General features: G+C 43.6%; 1 protein-coding gene across 1 annotated transcript in view; it reads right to left on the reverse strand.

Moving 5' to 3' along the window:
• robo1 (roundabout, axon guidance receptor, homolog 1 (Drosophila)) overlaps window positions 1-22155 on the reverse strand; it is a 218489-nt gene that overhangs the window by 107238 nt on the left and 89096 nt on the right. The window contains exon 4 of the mRNA XM_071496345.1: window positions 1695-2021. Coding sequence (XP_071352446.1) covers window positions 1695-2021 — 327 coding nt within the window. The remainder of the gene's footprint in view (window positions 1-1694; window positions 2022-22155) is intronic.

Below are 22155 nucleotides of genomic sequence, written 5' to 3' on the forward strand. Positions count from 1 at the left end.
GTTTCTTCACTCTGCCTTGTAAAGAAAATCTCAGTTTCTGGGCTTTTTCTTCTTCTCCGGCCTCTTTTTCTGCGGCAGCCTTCCATCCTGGTTGCTCCGACAACATAATTATACGTAGTTAAGCATGAGTTGCAGAGAGGGGGGTGAGAGACACAAACTAAGCGAGAAGGAGAGGGAGAGCTGGAGCACAGTGGCTTGTCATTATGGGTCTGTTTGAACCTTATACAGAATAAGCAGCCCAAACCTGAGACTGAGCCAGTGCTGCTCTGCACTCTCGTCCTCGCAAAGCCCTGCCAAGTGTCCTGTTTTTCTACTTGAAAAACCCACCTCTGAAATAAACACTGTATATCACCCACTACTAGGGAAGAGTATTGCACTATGACCTGTGGCAACCTCTGTTGTTTTTTGTTATGTTTATTCTTAGTCTAATTAATTTGCCTCTAAAGTAGTTTGGATGGCTACATTTTTAATCTCGCCTTGACCACCCTGCATTTCTGCAGTCCATCTCCTGTCTTATCATCTAGAGGGATCCAAAAAGCAAAGCTTGGGAAATTCCCCATTAAAACCAAGTTTATGATCGGGAGGCCCATAAAGGCCCCTCATCTGATGCTTCTCACTTTACATTTCATCAACATTGAAGATGGAAAATAGCGGAAGCAACACTCGCAGCAGAGAAGTTTTGTGTCACCTTTACACTCCAGAGATCCCGCTAATACAACTCAAATGCAAAAACACACAGCACGCAGCCACACTCTATCTGAGCACCACCTAATACCCAACACCATTACCCTCAATAAGCCAGCAGCCCATGCCCAGCCCCGCAACATCCAAACTCCACATCCACTCACCCACACACACCATTCTTTCTTTCCCCATCTTGATTAGATTACAGTGAGCGGGTTGGTGACAGCCTCTGGGCATGCTAGAGGAGCGGCTGATATCTGAGCTTTCCTCCTCAGCCTTCACTCTCAGCAAGTCAAGAGAGCAAAGAGATAATATATCTGAAGAGCTGACCTCACCAATGAGAGCAGCCGTTAAAGAATCATGGGAACAAATTTGTCAACACAGATCACCACTCACCAAAAGACCAAATTGTTTAGAAAGCGTATTTACTCTTCCTTCATGGCATACCTGCTGACTGTCAAACACTCTCCATGCTGATATGTCTCCAATTCTGCTTGCTGACCCCAGAGATGCTTAAATCCACTTTACATCAAAGCTAGCCTGTTGCTGCACAAGTGTAGCAGACAATAAATTGACTCTGATATTTCAGTGAAACAAGTGGGAAAGCTCTTCATTAAAAGATGACTAAACACAGATGCAATGATTGCATTCCTTTCGATATATATAACCTTCTATTTGTATCTGTCTCTGACAAAAATCAGAAGCAGGACCAAAACAGAAAGGGCTTTGTTCTCATTGTAGCTCCTGACCACCTACCAAGGGCCCTTTAGAGAAGCACTCACCCTGGAATGATCAGGCCACTTCTCCCCCAAGGCTCTGCAGGCCTGCAGAGACCGCTGGGCCAAACACATCCTGCCCATCTCCTGAGAGATTATTCAACTCAATGAACACATTGAATACAGAAACACTGGAAGAAACTGGAGCCTGCTATTCAAATGCATCTAAACCCAAACTCCTCCATTCACACCCACACTCGAGGCCAAGGAAGAAGTAGGGAGACATGCACTTACTGGCTACTTCGAGCGAGGCATTGTGGCTGACAGCCTCTCCCAGGTAGTTGCGGGCGACACAGACATAGGAACCTTCGTCCGGTTTGCTCCGTCGTCCGTGGACGATGCGTAAGAAGAAGAGGGAGCCACTAGGCAGCAGCATGCGCTGCGAACGGGGATTGTCCCTGTCTGTTTCCACCCGCTCTCCATCCTTGTACCACTCCACTGTTGGAGTTGGCCGCCCCTCTGCTTTACAGTTCAGAGTGGCCGGCTCCCCTTTGGATACAATCAGGTCAGATGGGTGCTCCACAATCCGGGGTGGGGTGTCCTCTTGGCGCAGACGGGATCCTGAGAAAAAAACATGACAAAGATGAAAGTTGACATTTGCAGGGATTTCTAACCTTTGAATGGATTCTGAAGTCCTTATTTAACTCAATTTTAATAAAATATAGAATCCCGGACATGTGTTGACGCAATAGGACACTGATGTATTTAGCAGCTGATGGTGGGCATCTTTGCAATACCTAGCAGAAAACAGTTTACCACACAGGGTCAGTAGATGTGTTGCAGCTGTTGCCCACATTCAATTCTGCAGTTCTACCTATGTTTCTCTTCATGTTCTACTTATTGACATGTCATGTATTACTATGGTGCCTTTTTGTGCCTTTTTGATCAGCTCAAGGGAAACAAACTTCAATGTGCTAGGATAAATCATTTCCTACATATATCACACACAGAACATACTGAGTTATCTACAGTATATCACGTTTACATACAGAAAAAAGAATTTGAAAGTAGTGGAACGTATTCTTTAAGGTACAATAACAGGTAACGCTGGTAAGTCGTAAAGACTAAATAAACTACCAATCTGTGTGTGAAGTCACCCTTTAATTACAGTAAGAGCTCCTTCAGTGAAGCTAAGCACTGCTGCAGGATGACTCTGTCATTCTTCAGATGAAAGAGAAGAGAAGAAGAAAAAGAAGGGTAAAGAACGGCAAACAAGAATATGAAAGGTAAAAGGAAATTAAGAGATAAAAAGATATAGATGCACTGCATGTCTTAGCCACAGAAGCAGCAAGCTCACAGCAGTGCCAACAGCAGTGCCAAGGGGGTTAATACCCCGGTGCTATCTCAGGTCATTATTATTGCTCTCTGACTAGTCAGCTGTGTCTATCAAACCTGCTTTACATGCAAATTAGCTTCCTGTTGTTAATTCCTGAAGGGAGGGACTTGAATGCATTGTGTGCCTACATACAATAGTGTGTGTGTGTGTTTGTGTGAGAGAGAGAGAGAGAGAGAGAGAGAGAGAGAGAGAGAGTTCTTCCCTCCTCACCACATCTCCCAGCATAGGCCTTTGGAGCTCGTTCAGCACCAATTAAAGAGAGTCGGGTCTAATTGGAGGCACAGGCCTGCAATTAATTTACCCAACATCCCGTGAACTTGCCACGCTACCTCATTTCTGTGCCCTCCACCCATCCCCCGTTACCCTCGAAGTCTGGTGCTGAGAAGGCATCTTCTGGTGGTCGCCACATATTTTAGGTAAAGTCAGCATAATTAGTGACAGCTCTGTGGAAAGATTAATCACTTCAACGCAAATGTGTAGCATGGTCAATGAAATGTAATTAATCCAGTAGCCCAACGAAGGACATCAGGATTAAGGGTCTTTTAAAGTCATTCCGAAAGGAACGTTCATGGCAGGCTGGGGCTGTGCAGACTTTTTGAAAATGACTTGATCAGCGGTGATGGTCAGAAATGGACTGACTGTTATCAAGGATGGAGTTTGTCCTTAAAGCGTTGACTCTGGGAAATCATCTGCTACACCTGTTGTTCATACACGAATAGCCTGCAAACACTGGGCCGTCCCACCACACTTGACCTTCATGTTTATACGCTGCTCACGTGTTTTCTACAACTACTGGTCACAAACTACAGTGGCTATGTATGGCTGTGCGAATGAGCTACTCCTAATAGGCAACAACAGGCAGTGGTGCTGGTTATTTCTTCACATAACTGCTTCTTTTCAGATATAGCCTATAGCTAAAAATAATGAAATGAGATACTGTATTTAAGATGCAGTGCAATGGATTTTATGCCACAGAACCCTGCACTCAGAAACTTCCCATAGATTAACAGCTGCTGTATTTGGAGCAATTAGAGTAAAGCCAATCAGTTGATGTTTCATTATTTAGTGCCAACATGACACATAAGAAAAAGTCTCACAGAGAAATCCCCGTAATTCTTGGTGCTACATGTCATTGTATAGATAGTCTGTGGGTATGAAAAATAAATCAATGGAGATTAAAGCATTTCGGAGATACAGACAGATGGGAGAGAGAGAGAGAGAGCGGCACATCAAGCCTTTAGCGAGAATGAATTAAACTGCTATCTGATGCTGAATAAAGTTTATAAAAAATACATATTTGTGCTTCCTGGCTGTTGGAGCTGTCTGAAGCACAACTAGGCTAATTAACCCCCATTTGTAACCTGCTCCTGTCACACGCTTTTGAACCTACAGAGCGTATGCTGAACAGGCCCCGCCCTTTGGTCGGGCAGCACACGGAGCTAACGCCCCTCACTACGCTAGCATACGCAGGCCCATTACCACCACACCAACTGCAGCTCTACCAGCAGCACCCTTCTCCAGACAAGGCAGGCTAATATGTTTTATTAAACAGGACTTTGAAGAGCTCTGCCACTATCTGCTCTGCCCATTCCCTTCCTGATTCAGATAGCTCCTCTCTAATTTGAAATGGTCTGAAGTTTGGGGTTTTAAGGCGAAATCATTAACTATTTAGATGTGGGCCCACTGTGAGGAGAGCCGTGCAGCAGGCAGTGCTGTGTTTGATCAGTGACTGTTTACTGTAGGTGATTACACGGGATCTGCATGATTAAGATGCAGACTGAGAATATGATAGTGGGTCGCAGTATCATGTTACAGGGAAGCTGCTGAGAATATGCTGGCAGATAAATATTCAGCACTTCATATAAGTCTAATAAGTGTTTTGTGTCTGATTCCTAAAAGGGTTGTGTATGTTTTGGGCAGAGGGTGGGTGCCAGCATGTATCAGTTACATAATGCTATTATGCTGTCTCTGTCCCTGAGTGAATTTGCTGTATGTGTGTACGTTTGTGTGCATGCTTTGCCGTGCTGATCCCCACAGACACTCCGAGTGACCCTGGTTACTTCAGCTCCATTACCCCTCGTCAAGGGAAAAAGACCCAGGCGGTGTAAAGGATTATTGGTGCATGCTCTTAGAAGATGGCCAGTGAGCTAGATTCACTCCTTCCTTCCTACCAAACTCACTGAAAACCAGAACTGAGTGCACACTTCACTGCCAAGCCAAGCTGTTCAGCGTCTCTTTCTCGCTTCGCTTTGAGTCGTCTAACGCTCCCTTTATTTCAAAGCGCTGCCCTTCCTTCTCCTCTGCTGCTTTCAACCGCCCTCTCTCCTATTCTCTATCCCCCTCTTCCCCCCGTCTTCGCTTCCAGACAGAGAATGTGAGATGAGCTAATGCAATACACAGCCTCACCAAAGGGAAGCTGGGACTTCTACTGCAAGGATCTGATCGATTGGTGCCTGAGGCAAGATTCTCCTTCTCCCTTAACCCTCTCACTTGCTGGAGCGCTCTCTGTTTCTTTTCTCTCATTTACTCACTCACACACACACACACACATGGAAAGTTAAACTATGCTTGAGGGAGCCTTTGCTCGCTGTGGAGGTAATTAAAAAAACCTACAATTCTCTGTGACTTCTCTCTCACTGCTAAAAGCAATCTCAGTAATGAACAACAAACCACAGGAGCCCAGCAGCAACACTGAACACAGCACACTGAATTGAAAAGACTCTGACCCATCAGTACAGCCACCACAAGGGTCCAGACCCAGACATTGACCCGTATGCTCACAGTGTCTGTGTGCATCGGAGGATTCATGAAGACCTCCGGGGTATTTGCCCACTCTGAAACGCTCTTCCAATCATTGACAGACAGGTACGATCATGAGATTTCTGATCTTTCTCAAGAAGCCAAGGTCATTCTGTTGGCCATTAGATCACTAGGCATACATTGTATATTAACATTATGGCTACTAGCTTCATATCGATTAATCCGTGTCTTGGGGCTAAACTTGATTTTCACCCTGCAACATGAGTTGATGCGCTGTGAATCTATATTCCAGCAGATCAGCATCCCTCCTCAACCCGATCTTCATGCAAATGTATCACAACATCATGTGGCCAACAGAGCAGGGCTCTCGAGCTGCAGTGGACATAGAGCTAAAATATTGACACTATTACAGGACCTGTGCCATTAATTGTATAGAATTACATAATGCCTCTTCGAGTAGCAGAATTTCATTGAGAACATTTACTGTCAGTATAAATAGCTAAGATGTCAACAGCAAGAAAATGCAATAACGTCCACAAGTTTACAAATCTGTGGTGCAACAAAGCGTATGTGTCTAAGAGGCAGCAATCGATATAACTACTCCGACTTAAAGTATAGAAGAAGGAACTCAAGACAGGGTCAGCTCTGTCTGAGCAAGGGTCCTTTCTCAAACGCAGCACGTTTGCCCTTTGCAATTAAAAGCTCACAGACCCCCACAGGCAATATCATGTGTATTGCATTTCTATTACGAATCACTCTGCACTGAATTAATCCATATGTGAAGGACGGGCATTAAGACGGAGAGGGGCAGAAAGGTAGGCCAAAAGGCAGACAAAAACAATCACCTAGCTGCAGTAATAAGTTCAGGTCCAGTGGTTTCCTTAACTTAAAAAGTAAATGTGTCTGTCTTTCGCAACTCTTTTCCATGGCTACTATCTTGGCAGAGTGTGAGGGAGAGGAGGGGAGCCAAGCACCTGCCCTTTACCCTGGAGAACTCACAGGGGAGAGGGACAGTGAGGCAATTTAGATCTGTTGTCACTGTGGTCCTCTGAGGCAGGGAGACGGGATAATGTGTACTTCCTTGAATGATAAAACAATTCCACAGCGCTAGGTCATTCGGTCCATTTCTTACCATAAAACAAATGATCCCAGTCGCGGATTGCATGTCATTATATGAGCAATATCTCTGCAAAGTTCAATTTGCCCCATAAAGATTTTCAAGGTTGCAGAATCTCATAAAGACAGATGCTAAAACTGAAAGGTGTTGCAGGAGCCCGCACCATATCATCACACCCCATATCAGATGTCCAGCTGAGCAAAGGCAGAGATATGGAATATGGATCAGTGATAAGGAAGGCCAAGCACAGTAGGGCACTCCCTATCTAGAGCCCCATTAATCTGTGATTAGGGGACTTAAGAGGGATTTATGGCAGAGATAAGAGCAGAGGGCGTGTCCCTCGGGGAAGCCAGGCGGAGACTGGAGCCACGCCTGCTCGGGACGGAGCCAGCCAATAAATGGCTGAAAGCACAGGAAAAGGCACCCTTCTCTGTTGAATTAGAGAAGATAACAGAGAGAGCAGGCAGAGATAAGAGGGAGAAACATGGGGAGAGACGGAAACAGAGAGAAAAGGCAAGGTACCATGCTCCTGCTGATCAGATGACATTAACAGGAAAGTGAAACGGAATCTTTGACTGTTTCAGCATCAGGATCCCACCCTGAAATGTGCCGCATGAATGACTTTGCCAGTTGCATCAGATCAGGCCTGTTTTTAATGTTACACAAGGCTATCACTTACCCTCCTAAGAGGAGGGATTAGAGCCCTGTGTGTGTGTGTTTGTGTGTGTGTATGGGGACCCAGAGGTGGGGTGATGGAGGGGGATGATGGATATCTTTATGGCCTCTTTCTTTCCTCATCTCTTTGTCTCCGTTTACCAAACAGAACGAGGTACGGTTACCTCGCTTATTCTACAGCAGCACTTGAGACCAGATATCAGTTTCCAAAAAATAGTACCACTCTCCAAATCTGTGCTTTTTTTTTTAATCAAAGCCAACCTGTAACCCACTACCTATGAGTTTATACACAACACTGCAACTCAACACTACACTGTTTGATTGTTTATCTGTATTTGCTGTTATAGAAACTGAGTCCACACACTCACAGATGATTACAATGCTGCTATTGATATTTGAGTGAAATACGGCTTCTGCAGACTGTAATGCAAACATGACACAAAGCTCCTTTGTTATTACCGAGACTAAGACACTGGACAAGGTTAAGGCAGTAATGAGAATAATTAACAACAGTCCCCATACTGTGGTGTCTCTGCAGGGCTCTCTACACCATTTTCCAATCATTTATTTCATTTCAAACAATAGGAGGGTAGGATAAACAGGAGAGATACCATTGGGTAAAAGTAAGAGCGATGACATCTTCTATATAACCTTTGGAAATAGTTTGTAATTAACTATTAAGACCTGTCAACGTCACATTATCACTGTTGTTGCCTTTGATCACCCTGTTGCTTATTTGTCATGTACAATAATGAGGTGACAAATCTGCTGATGACACCATAACAGGCCACTCTCCTTCCCTTGCTCAGGGCCACAGGTTAACAACACAAGCTCCGGGGCTCTGGCAATAATCACAGTCGCTCATCAGGTCGGGACCCCACAGAGGTTTTAAAGTCCTGGAGCACCAGCCCCAGCTCCTGTTGGTGTCAGCTGGGAAACACATCGCTGCCTCTCCCCTGGCAATGCCGGCCAGGCTGGGAGTGAGACAGCGCAGCAGAGTGCTCCTTTGGGAGGCTGGCGCCCATCCTGCTCTGGGGCCCCCATCTGGAGCTAAGACAATAGGAGCAGTATTTCCACTTCTGCTTCAGGCTTTTCCCAAACAGGCATGACACATTTGGAACCAGGCATGATCGCAAGTATGATAAAGGAGTGTTGATGCTCATGAAACACCTCATAGGTCAGCTGAAGACAACAAGGAAATCTTTGTTTCAACTGTCTTTAAAAACTCTTGAACAGAAATTCAATAACAGAACAGCGGTTCCACTTCAGTCATAGGGATGCTCTCTATTCAAATATCCATAGTATTTTCACATAGACTGTCAGCAACACAACAACATGGAATGCCTGTGAAAAGACAAGAGAAAACATACTATACAATAATGAATTTTCATCAGAACCCCAGGGGACACAATTGAGGATGAGTTGTAGCTCCTCCTGATGCCATGCTGCTCCAGTGAGTGTCATTACACACAAATAAAAGCTGTCAAACTCTGCACAAGGCCACGAGGCCATTCATTCCTGCAGGATAAATGCAGTTCCTATGCTTTATTATATCCATTCACTGAGACAAGGAGGAAATCTGTAGTGGAAAAGACTGGAATGCTTGTTAGGAAGCTGCCAATCAAATTGGCTCTGGAGACCAGGCAGATGGGCTGAACCGAGCAGGGTGGGTGCAAGCAGAGTCAGTCAGTCTGTCTGTATGTGTGTATGCCAGTCTGTCAAGTATCTATCCATCAATCTATTCACAATGTACATGTCTGTTTGTGACTTTGACCAGATTCTCAAACTCCTCAAGCTGACCGGGCATATTCACAGCCATGACCTAAGGAGAAAACCAAGCCTACATGTTTCATGAAAGGACTCCAACACCACTGTCAAGGATGCCATTACTCCAGCAGGGAAGAGAACCCATCAAAAAAGCTGTAATTAATATGGAGGCCAGATGTCAGGCTTAGACCCTCTATTAGGAAGCTTCTGTATGCGGCACGGTCAAGGTTTGGAGCATCGGTGGGGGATTACAGAAAAGGAGCACAAGGGAGCACGAGTGGGCAATTACTCCTTGTTTTTGTTTTCCAGCATTGCCAGTTTTTAATGAGGTTTGACCAGTGCGATCTCAGTGATACATCAAAGCAGCCTGCAACAGCAGGGTAGAAGAAGCAGGGGTAATTGAATATGCTGGTACATTTATTTCCCAACAGGAGACAGCGAGAGTCTCACTGCTGACTCCTTCCATGAGCTGCGAGACGTGAAATCCTTAAGAGATTAATAGATTGCATTTCAGCAAAGCAATTAGTTCAGTATTTAGAAAAACAAATATACAGTTAAAAGCTGGCATTGTGAGCTTTTTGACGCCAGCAGATGTTTTATTTCAAACACCACATTATGCAATGGTTGCAGAAGAATCGGAATAGCACTGCAGGGTTGATGCAAATGCTGGATTTTATTCAAAATCTGCTCTCTGCTCAGTTTTGTGTCCACAACAATAAGGTGCAGTGGTTTGCTCCTCCCAAGGTCGCTCTCTGGACTGGCTGCAGTATTTCTGCTCCTGCAACTGGCCACGAGGGGCCTGCGATAGGTGGCAGGGAGCTGAGGGAAGGCGAGGGAGGGGCTGGGGAGCAGTGAGGAGGAAGAAGGACCAGCACACTCAGCTGGCACAACCCAGCCACAGGGAGTATGGCATTTGGGCTTGGTGCCAAGAAAAAGAACAGCTCTGAAGAGATGCCAAAGTGAATTGAGGCAGGCACGGCCAAAAAGCACCTAATGCTTTTTAAATGCTATTTACTTGATGGCAGAGGCTGATACAGACCCACTGTTGGACCAGTGTTATGTTACAGTCCCTGAGAGCAGAGCCGATGACCTTAACCGCTTATGTAGGCTATTCTAAATGTTCGGCCAAACACATTCTAAAGCAAATCTCAGACAGCTGGGTGTTGAAAGGGAATTTCAGTTACAGCACTGAGCCCGGGGTACAACGGTAATGTCTGAGTACAGAAAGTTGGCACATTTCCTCCCATGCCCTTTAGGTTAAAAGGGTAAGCACGGAGCGCATAGCACTGAAGTGTCAATGTGTGCAAGCTTGTGTATGTGCATGCATATATGTAAGAACGGTTGGTACACTGTGGCTGTGGATACGAGGTATGATTAAAGTGAAACGTGGCTCCCAGAGCGAAGCGTAGGTTAAGACTCGGTGGAGCCAGTTTCTCATGTGGCAAGATCCCAGAGCCACCAGCATGGGCCTGCTGAGTGGGGCATGGCCCCGGTCCAGCCAAATGGAACACAAATCGCCCCAAACTGTTCAAAACCTGGCCTGGAAAAATGAAAGTGGGATGTAAGGCATGCCATGTGATGCACAGTAAATATTTGGTCAAAATTAATGAAGGGGCAATGTCTGCCAAGAAGCCTTTTTCTAGACGTCCACAGAGGAGAGACTGTGCCCAGTCTGGCATTAAAATGAAATTTCCTTCTGCAGACAACTGCTCACTGGCCTGTCTGCTTTCCAGCACCCACTTACCACGTCCTCTCCTCAAAACACATACCAACTGTCCAGGTACACAGTGTATCTGACCAAATACTGTTTTCTTTTCATGCTATTACCAAAAGTGACTCGTTCATAAATGTTTCCCAGTTCCTTAATTCCCATCTGTCACTTTTTCTTCATTTGACAGCAGAAACACTGTCAGACATTTGAATAAAACTGTTGGAGACGGGGGGGGGGGGGGGGGGGGGAATCAGATCTGTGCAAGACAGCTGTGATGACAAATGCAAGAGAGGAAATATCCCTCTCACCAACAGCCTTTCAAACTGTTTTGTAAGTAGAAATAAGCACCCTGAGGACATTTCTTCTTTCCACTCGTACTGGATTTCATCGATTTCCCCAAACTTCCCCCTTAAAAAGTGATCAGTAGTGAGGCAGCCAATAAAGAGCCACATGACAGATAATACTTTGTATGGTCCATCCATCATTTATGCTTTAGTAATATCTCTCAGGAAGGGTGTAGCCTGCACAGTTATACTGAACAGAGACAAATAGAATATGACAGCAAATATGAAGCTATGGATGTCTGAATGAAAATGAATGAATTTCTATCATCCAAACTTAAGGAGGCTCAGCTCAATCAAAGTCACAGGGTAAAGAAAACACTTCATTTTGGCTTTGGCTAGTCAGAAAGAGGAAGCCAAATACACTTCAAGATGTCGAAAGGATGCCCAGAATTAAAGCAATGAGCAGAGGTGGAGTTAGAAGTGAATAGCATGCTCTGATTAGAGGACATAATGAGACGGGATAAACACCAGCTGTCAAGACTGAATGTCAGAAAGAATCACAACAGTCAAGTAGGACAGCATTTATCACAGAGCCACTCCAGACATTTTGCAACAGTGTCTTCTGAGCCAAAAAATGTCAGATTACTGAGGCCTGTATGGAAATGAAGGTGAGGCTCTGAACCTCTAAACTGCACTTTTAATAGTTTGAGCTCTAAAGCTTCCGATTAAGACTTGGTGACAGACATGCAGCCAGATGCAAAAGCAATTTTGTGCTTAAAGCCTGAAGAACCTGTCTCTCACTCGGTGACTACAATTGTTATTCAATTAGAGCTTTCATTGTGTGAGCAAAGAGAGGGGATGTGGGAGGGAGAGAGAGTGACTGCATGTAAGGGAGGATTGTACAGTGAATGGTGACAGGGAGGACTGATAAACAGCTCCGCAAGTCTTTTAAAATGCAAAGGTACAGTTTAGAAGCTTTTTGAAAAGGTGAGAATCAAGCCTAAGTAAAAAAGTATGGTTCCAGTTCAAAGGGTTCCACGCATTTGCACTTGTTACAAACAATAAGTGGCACCACACACATTACGCTGCAAGGAAAATGAAAAAGAAACAGTTTGGGATTATTGTGTTCATTTCAATGGTGACATCAGATTTAAGGGAAATGTCACCAATTTGCAAAAAGTAGGTAAGCCTGATAATAGATCAGGATTAGAGTTAATCTCCCAACTCAGAGCGACTCTGTATTTACATGTTGGAAATTCACCCAGTTATTTGAATCTCCCTCACCATGGTAACAGCTGAATGGTGGGAGCGCCTTCAAAAGCAGTTCTGTAATAGTAAATTTCAAGGTCACCTTCTCATTAATTATGTTTTCCAGCTCTTCCTCTTAAATAGAGAGCACCCCTCCTACTTTTATCACCGTCTATTGTGTGACAGAATTAGCCCCCAGGAACTCGCACATGAAGTTGCTGATGCAGCTCTGGATGAGAGTGTCTTCTGACCATGAATCTCCTAATGCATCAGTTGCACTGTGTGGATTCAAAAAGAATATGTTTGGAAATATTTAAATAAACAGGGAATGATGTTTGATAGGAAAGGGAAGCCTTGTCACCAGAGGGAATCTGCAGCTACAACAATATAGCTGAGAGGGGGAGGAACCAAAAACATTAATCAACTAATTAGCAGTCCCTCTTTTAACTGCTAATTTAATCTATTCCTCTCAGCCTCTTTAATGGTATTTTCCCCTGTCAGTTATAACCAAAGAGAGGTTTAGCATTTCAAAAGTGTATCCAGGCCTTGCAATGAGAGGGTAATAGAATGGTCACAGAGGCTGGGAGGAGGCCTGAGCTCAGGGAGTGGGAAAGAAAAGAAGGATACTGGGGAGAGGCTGTCCTCAATGCCATCTCTCAGTCTCCCCAGTGGAGAAAATGAAAGGGAGGGAGGTCTGAGCCTTTTTAAAATGCACAACGCAGAGCACCCCACGGTAGCATAGCTCCACCACCACAGCAAACGCCAGGCCCAGGGCAAGCCTTCTGGGAGTTCCTGAGCGTGCAGAATTTAGATACATGAGGGACGCTGGTCGTACCGCATTACACCAAAACAAACCTTCAGTGCCGCACTGAGGCTTCGTACCGGGATCTTTTATTTACTCAGCACTTCTAAAAATCAACCTCACCTCTCCCCAGATGTCCATCTTTAAAAGAAAAAAAAAAAAAAAAAAAACAACACCAGCATCCTTGCCTCACAGTTTTCCACCACTATCACCCTAATCAGCACTTTCGCTGCCACGAGGGAACAGTCAGAATATGCAGTGTGAGCACAGAGAGCCAGATCAAGAGTATTCCCTGAGCTGGTGTATCATGGTATGTTTGACTGCTACGTCCACCACTTCGTCCTCCACCCCCTCCCACCCCCTTCCACACCCTGGGGTAGCCTTTGTGTAGCCGCACCCCCTCCACCATCTACACTCCTCACACACCCTCAGTCCCTCGTGAACCATTCTCCTCCCCTCCTCCATGCCTTACAATCGCCCTGTTAAGGCAACACAATGTGGCCTCCCCGTCCCCACAGGCTTTTTTCTGCGTGTCGGCCGGCTTTATTTAAGAAAGGCTCTGCGCTGACCGGCACACAAAAAAAGGCAGGTCTTAAAAAATTGGGCCAGAAAAAAAAAAAAAAAAAAAAAAAAAAAAAGTGGGGGATGGGTAAGAGGATGAAGAGATTCCTTAAACCCCCTTTCACCACCCCACACATACACAAACACACTCCCCACCTCCCAGTTCTTCCTTCTGACTCACATCTATATTAATGGAGTCACGGGGAAACTAATCCACACCGAAGCTACATCCAGTAAACATGCATATGCAGTGTACAATCAGATGTGGATTAGTATGATGTAATTTGCTCATGTGTCACTGTCTGCAATACAAGCTTTTTGCATTTTTCAAAACAGGAGGCAAAGCTGTGGGAATTCAACGCGTGCCATTTGTGAACCGAGACAGAAACCAGACAACACCTTTCATCCTGTGAGGACACACCATTTATCACTTCTGCACCAAGTGGCAGCAGGGAATGTTTGTCCTCCACGTCACTGTCAGAACAAGATGCATTAAGTATACTGACTGACCCAAGAGTCTAATATCCTGGACACGCCTGCTGCCTCGCGGTATCAGGCAGCTCCAGACTAAAAAGCTTATATGAAGTTATGTTCCAGAGTATTCTCGGTGTAGACGGCTTAACTCTGTCTCGCTATACATTTTTAGATCTTACACTGACAGTCAGTTAAAGTCCTACTTGCTAAACAAGCCATACCAACATTATCAGCAAGCAGTGAGCAATACTGTCCTCAATTCTTATTCCCAGTCTGAGCTGAAGCCTGGTGAGACACTGCAGTTCATTTCTAAGGAATGTGAAATACCAAGAGGTTGACACAAAGGGCACTGGGATGTACCCACAGCGTTCATAAAATGATCTCAATCCTCTCTGCAGACATGCATTTTAGTCAGGCTACGGCCATGGCAAATTACAACCTATTGACGTCAGATGGATTTGTTAATTAATCCAATTAAGCAGCGCTTTTAGGTCATTAAAGGAAGAGCAGTTGGGAGAAAGCAGATCATTAAGAGTCACCGCCTAATTTATCTGCCCTCAAACAAACTGCTCTGTAATGTTTATCTACTCAGTCATTAATGACTTAGCCACGGTTCTCATGAACAGGAAGAGGGCACGGGCCGCCCTCCCACATTCCTCCATGTGGTTTCACTAAGCCAAAGTCTGCCTAATCCTGGATCTTAGAGTGTGAAACGCTGCTTGATTTGGATTAGGATCAGATTAATGTGTATTAGCGGAAGTTATAGAGATGTAGCTTTATGGGCACTGTCACCTCACACAGGTGTGAGATATTTCCACTCAGGTGAAGAGGTGACACAGCAGACGTGAGACTCTTTCTTCGATACATTTCTCAACACAGCCACTGCCCTCGCACAACATCCGTACCGCAAGGTTAAACTCTGAAAAGCGTCATGGTTTCTGGGCTATTTGGAATACCACAGCACTATTGCACAATGCTGATGAAAAAGAGTGGGTAGCTGGCTGTGAGAGAAGGTGGAGGCAAGAGGTTGGCTTTAATGAGTATGTTTTCAGGCCATGTGAGCGGCGATAGTGAGAGGACAGGAGACAGAGATGGGTCTCACCTGTGGCCTGCGGTCATTAATTGGCTCTGCAGCCTGCTGTGTCCTGTCATACGGGCATGATGTAGGATGTGCGAGATCTCTGCAATTTATCAGCACTTACGACTCAATTTGTCAAGACCTCAGCGGCTAGGTGCTGCTGGGGCTGGGGCTCATTACCGGGGCGCCACTCCCACTGCCCGCATTTTTATCAGCACCGTTACATCCTCACACTCACCATTCTGCTTGGATATAATCAGCCAAAGGATTCGCATTTTAGAAAGAGGTCTGATATTTGCCTGGAAATATATATCTCAATATATGTTGCTCTAACAGCCCTTATCTCCTCAGAGTAATCTGGAGCGTCACATTGAGTGTGAGTGTAGCCACCTCTTGCCCTCATATGACTGGCACCTCTGAGGTGAGTATAAGGTCTGAAGAGCACTTGGAGGAGAGATAACAACCATTTAGTGCGTAGCAGGAGGACAGATCACCTGATAACAGGGTGAGACGGGATAGATGAAGGTATCTATTTACAACCTTCAGCCAGGGCAAGGCAGCAATAAGCAAGTCACCACGAGTTTGACAAGGTCAAAGGTCATCTCATCTCGCTCCCTCTATTTCACACATAAAAGTGGTATAGAAATACTTTCTTACAACGAGACCAGCAATGTGACAATAATCTTCACGTGATCCACATATGTTACTGAACACCATTAGGAGTTTATTTAAGAGATTCGATACCTCCCCTTCACTAGAATGAAGTCGTTAACCCTCCAATTAGCAGCAAATATGAAATCTTTTCCTGGCAAGTGGCGTATAATCCAATTTTCCTAACACTAGTGTCTAATCCAGGACCAATCCTTTGAGTATCTTCTGTCCAGTCCATCTGTATTAGCAGGCCCTATTCTCACACCTCTCCCCAGAAAACATCCCCAGACATCTCCACAGCTAGGCGTAATTGGAAACCCTGGTGTCTGACAGTCTTTCTCACAGGACAGGACCATTACTGGCTCAACTCAAGCTCAGGATCCGGCTAAGGGGAAAAAAAGCAGATGGAGCCGCCACCTACAGTTCTCAATGCACCTCACCTCTGACCCTATTTCCTGTTTAGGTGCTACAGTGTTTCCTCAAACTACTCTGGTGTCGCCGGTTTTCCCTATCTCATATCTGCCCCTCTACAGAAAACAAAGACCCAATTCAGGAAACAAATCAGGAAGCATGAGTAACATTTAAATGTGCATGATGGAATTCAGCACAGAGACTGAATAAAATGGACCACAAAGCCATCAGACACTGATTTAAGACCTTTAACAGAGGCCATCTGATATTTTACTGGATGTGGGGTTTAAGATGTTTTAGGATGTCCTATTGAAAGCACTGGAGAATCTACAGTCATTTCAGTTTGAGCATGATTGAGGTTCCTGACATTCACACAGAAAGACTTCACTTTTAGAAACATCTGTAAGCAGACTGCAGGTGAGCCATGATGGCTTTTCAGGTTTAAACTTGAAAATAATTACAATGACTTTTACTTAGGTAATTACATAGGTGTGTTGGAGTTACAATAAACAGTAGCAGAGGGCCTCGATGTTATTACTGCTTCTCTGGTACTGTAGTTTTGTTATGAGTAATATGTAAATAGATTAACTACCTTATATATTTCATGTTTGTTTGTCCTTTTCTCTTTAACGATTCTATTTATGATTGAGATTTTAACAAATTTGTGTAAAACACCATACTATGTCCAGTTCAGGACACACATCTCATAAGGTCTTATAATAGTGCAGCAAGCTTTTGCTTCCTCTTAACTAAGAAGTAAGTGACACGGAAAACCCCAGCTATCAAGATCCATGAGCTCTGTAAAGACACCCATGTGATGGTTGAGGAGGAATATTGTTAAAGATGATAAGGAATAACAGAGATGACAAAGAGAGGTGAAACCAGACAAAGAGAAGTGAAACCAGACTTTTGTAGCTCCACTTAAACTCTATAAAATGCATAAAACTGAAAAAGACACTGAGAATTAAAAAGCAATGTCATTTGATATGCTGCAGATTTCCAGCTTAAAAGCATTTAAAAAAAATGTTGCACTCAGCAATAAAAGTCATCCATGGGCAGAATCATGACATACACGGAAACATGGTCTCCACAGGGGCTTGTGCTGTCTGTTTGACCAATGATAGCTACTCTCTCCACTGATCCCACATGGGTACAGCACTTTATGTGTGACTTTATGTGTGCTCAGCTCTTAAAAATTTAGATGACCTCTTTGAGTTGACTTTCCTGGACAAGAGAGAAAATTTCATTGGTAGGTATCAGAATTGCAAGATCCTCATTTCAAAGCATTAAACTGTGACTACACACCAGAGATGAGCCTCTTATACTGTAAATCAGAGCGAGGCCTAACACACTCTCACTGTTTTTAACAAAAGTCCAATGTTCAAAATGATGGTTGGGAAAGTTTGTGTCTACATTTGCCCTGCAGCAGACATTTTTCACTGAGAAGGCATATATTTTATTAATATAGACTTCAATGAATGAGTTTAAGTGAAAGTGTTTTGTTCTGCAGCTTTACAATAACAATTGAATAATAAGAACAGGATTTTTTTTTTAATCCTCACAGATAAGAAATGAATTGGGATATTTTTCTCCTCTTACTTTTTTTTGCTTCAAAATTCAGCTTATAAAATCCAAAAAAAAAAAAAAGACTAAAGCAACCAGATGACTGGTAATAATGACGATTGACTTACCTGAGCACACATGGAGAATTACATGGAGAAATACAAATCCAATAAAAGTTGGAGACATCATTCAACGTCTCTCTAATGAGAAATGTTCTAGTGTAATCCAAATTATTCAAAAACACACTTAGGCATCCACTCCTTCATGTCAAAATCTCAGAATCCAGATTTTGAAAACGTAACACCCAGATTTTGGTTTGAGGGTCACAAAAAAAAAAAAAAAAAAACCCAACAAAATATCACAACAGTCCAGGAGCAGTTTTATCAGGAGCTGGCTTTGGCTTATGGTTATGGATGAGAAGAAGTGTGAAAAAAATGGAAAAATAACACAAAAAACTGTTTCCAAACAGCCCGGAATTTCAACTCAGGTTCTGCAGATCAGCTGAACTGAGTGGGAGCATGTGTTAAAACCGTGGAAGAATATCAGAGCAGAGAAGAAGCACAGCTCTATCCTTTCTTTGAATTCATCCCGTTACTGCCGAGCGCTCAATGACCAGCCGGGCGATCTCATTCAAACCATTTAGTTCCTTTGTGCAAAAAGAAAAAAAAAAACAACAAGAAAAAAACAGGATCAATAATAAATCCACTGCAAACTTAAAGTTAACTCAAAAGTGAGTAAAATGACGCGGGCGGTCGCTGGAGTCCAGGCTAGAAGGCTGCGTCCTTGCAGTCACATTATTTCAGTCCAGTTTTGAATCTGTCACTTGAGATCGGAAACTTTGCGAGTTGGTCCTGTCCTCCCTCATCCACCGGATCCACACGCACAAGATCAGTGCAACTTTTCCATCACTTTGCCCCCCGTTTCTCCTCCGCTGCTGCAACTCCGACTGATCCCCGGACCTCAGGCGAGAGGGGGGACACACGGATTCATATTCACAGCATTTCATTCAAGGAAAGCGGAATGCCTCGACAATTTGGTATGCGCCTTTCTACCCCCTCCATAGACCCGGCAATGTTTCCCAGAGAAGAAATTTAACCTCTTCCCGCCTGGATCCCACTGAGCAGCGCAGTTACATAGCGCGCACTGGCAGGATCCTGTATTTTCTTTAACTATGTCCAATAATAAGAGAAAGCTTATAAAAGTATTCGGACATGTTTTTTATTCCTTCTGCGGTTCCTGACTGAAAACAAATTTAACAGCCTGTTCCAGCGATATTCCTAGAGGGACTTAACACAGCAGTATGTTTTTGGAACTCAATAGTTATTATATAACTGGTTCAAATATACTTTATGCTTTTGTTTTGTCTCCTGTGGTTTCATAGTCCATTTATATTTCAACATTAGAAACTACTTTGGCTATAAAATGCTATTTCTATCCTTCTGAAATGTATTATAGGACTAAATCATTTGTCTTACAACTGCATAAAAATGATATAGTCTACTGTAGGTGCACCATTTTCATTGAAACTTTTTTTTTTTTTACATGTAAAACCTGATGCCTCTGGGCTGCATGCAGGCCTGAATTGCTTGTTATGGACAGAGAGCTTCATTCATGACGTTTCAAAACAGCTCTCAGTGCGTTTTCCATACAAGCTTCAGATATAAATCCAAAGAAAACTAGTTAATGCGTATTAGTGCTCTATTTGAACTACAAAACTACAATACAAACTGCTTGTACTAGCCGGCTATATATTTAAATTTGGCCCAACAATTTATGTGGTGATCAATGTTCCTCATTTAACATATTTAACATTTACCCCCAGTGTGACATAAACTTTGGATTCACCATGCAAATTTGTTTTTTATCTTTTTTTTTTTTAAGTTCAGTTCTGCCTCTCTACAGCGGCGTGATCACTTCATCCTACAGCCTGGTCTACGGGGCTATTTTATAACCGCACAAATCATTTTGCATTCAGAGTAAATGTAAAATGGGTAAATGTGTGGACGGCGGGGAGGAGGGCGGAAAGAGAGAACTGCAGAAGACTCTCTGATCTGCTCAAAGCCTCTGTGTCGGCTTCACCGAACATTTGTTACCAAACAGCGCCCTCCAGTGAAGGTTGCCTGAATGAATCGAGCAAGAGCTGTCGGATCCTGCAGAGACCACTGAGCATATGTCCTCTATAGTGCCTGTTGTAACACTGCCATCTAGCCCTGTGGGTCTTCAACTGTATCATGTGTCACATAGAAACTTCTCTCAGAAATGCAGTACTGCAGGCTGGGAAACAACATATAGAGTCATAACCATAATCATTTTTTCACATCAAAAAACTTACATTCAATGAAATAGCTAAATTCAGCTCATTTGTGCTGAATGCAGTGTAACAGCATGGCTCTATACAGTATCTTGTGCTTCCCACACTGCTCTCAGAGAATGACAAGTCAGTGCATAAACTAACTTCCATCCCTATTATAAAATGTGAGCACGTGGCTGTTTTAAATGATGTTTTATTAGGTGCAAGGACTAATGTTTCATTGTAATACGCACTGTCAGAAATAAAGAGAGGAGCCTATAAATAGCCCTTATTCTCTTGAGCAGGAGCATGACAGCGCTTCATTTAGCACATTGTACAATACAAGTACAAATACAAGCACTTTAAACTTAGTCATCAGAAATAAGGAACAAGTTCTCCTCATACAAAAAAAAAGTACTTATATCTACTTTAACTGTTCATTACTTTCAGTTTATCCCCCTCAGTGATCCTTACTTGTCTCTGTTCAGTCGTTTGAGACTTCTGCTGGAGTCTGCACGATGATGAACGCTACCCAACTTGCATATTCAGACAAAAATCTGTCTTTCAACTCCAAACATGTTTTTATTTCTCAATCATCCATGTGTGCATTATATTACAGTTTTACACACTCCATTTCCACTTGGTCCTGTTTTGCTGATAGCTTTTACAGCCCTGGATCTGCAGAGTGGCTGTTCAGCTGAGCACCACCAATCAAATCGTAAAATTTCCTCTTGCCAGCAGCAGGGAACTGTAACATAGAAGCAATTATCAGCATAGTCCCCACTTAGAGCCACCAGGATAGGAGGGTGTCTGGAAGGGCTGATTAATACGAGGGGATGTAAGCATTTTAAATGTTTGATGTGGAACAGCAGAGAATAAAAAGCCGACATAACGCACAAAGCAGATACTTTTATCACGCAACTCTCAGTGCTCTCATTTCTCATTTTCTCACATTCAATGCAAATAACAGAAAAAGGTATGTGTAAAAAAGTGAAAAACAGGCTGATATTAATTATTATTAAATTGTTATTTTTCACGCATGCTTAAGTTTCAAAGCACAGCCCATCATAATGAGCAGTATGCTTGCAGGCTGCTCTTGGACTTGACCATGACGTAAACATTTTCACCACAATTTCATAGTTTAATGTTGCATCAAACCCTTTTGTATTCAGGTTTGGGTTCACCCTTCAACTATGGTTGTCAAAAAAGAAAAGAAAAGAAAAAAAACAATCACAGACTGCCACAAGTTATGGCGTCTGAGCCTCGAGAACTGGGAGCCTCTCTGTCCTCTCGCTTCCCTCTCCCTTGCATCCTTGAACAAACCAGCAGAGGCAAGAAAAACAACACATTGTCAAGGCTGTAATGGCAGAACAGACAGCAGAGAGCTTTTAACATCACAACCAAATCATTTCACACTAAACAACTGCCAAAAATATACAAAGCACAAAGGGATTAAAACTTGCCCATCCCTGACTGCAAAGCATTTCAGGGCTTTCATACTCTCACAACCTCTAAAGAGAAAAAAAACAACTGTGAATGTTATCAAAGATTTGATGTGTCATTATGTTTTGGATGACAGTTATGTAATGTAGCACTTCCTGTACTTACTGTGATAGATCTGGTTACATTTGTGTGGCTTGTTGTGGGAGTGCCTCAAAGTCTGGTGGTTTTGGTGAAGTCCTAAATTATTAGGCAGCCGTTTGCACCAGTGAGACTTCTGTGACCCGGTGATGTGATGGGCTCCGTGTGGACCCTTATGGTCTTTAGGAACTCCCAGCATGACCAGCACGGCGAACAGCACCACCAGCAAACACACAATCTGCATGGTGATGTGTGTGGACAACACAAAGCCAGAAGATGTGCATATAACGATCATGTAAAAATACACCTGTCTTGATAGTTCAGTGGCTGCGGTCTGGTCTATCTGCAGAGAAATGTTAAAGCAAATTCCACAATTCGCTGCTGCC

This window comes from Trachinotus anak, unplaced genomic scaffold (genome assembly GCF_046630095.1).
Source record: "Trachinotus anak isolate AG129_WGS33_773 ecotype Australia unplaced genomic scaffold, CSIRO_AGI_Tana_v1 ptg000014l, whole genome shotgun sequence".
In the NCBI taxonomy this organism is placed as follows: Eukaryota; Metazoa; Chordata; class Actinopteri; order Carangiformes; family Carangidae; genus Trachinotus; species Trachinotus anak.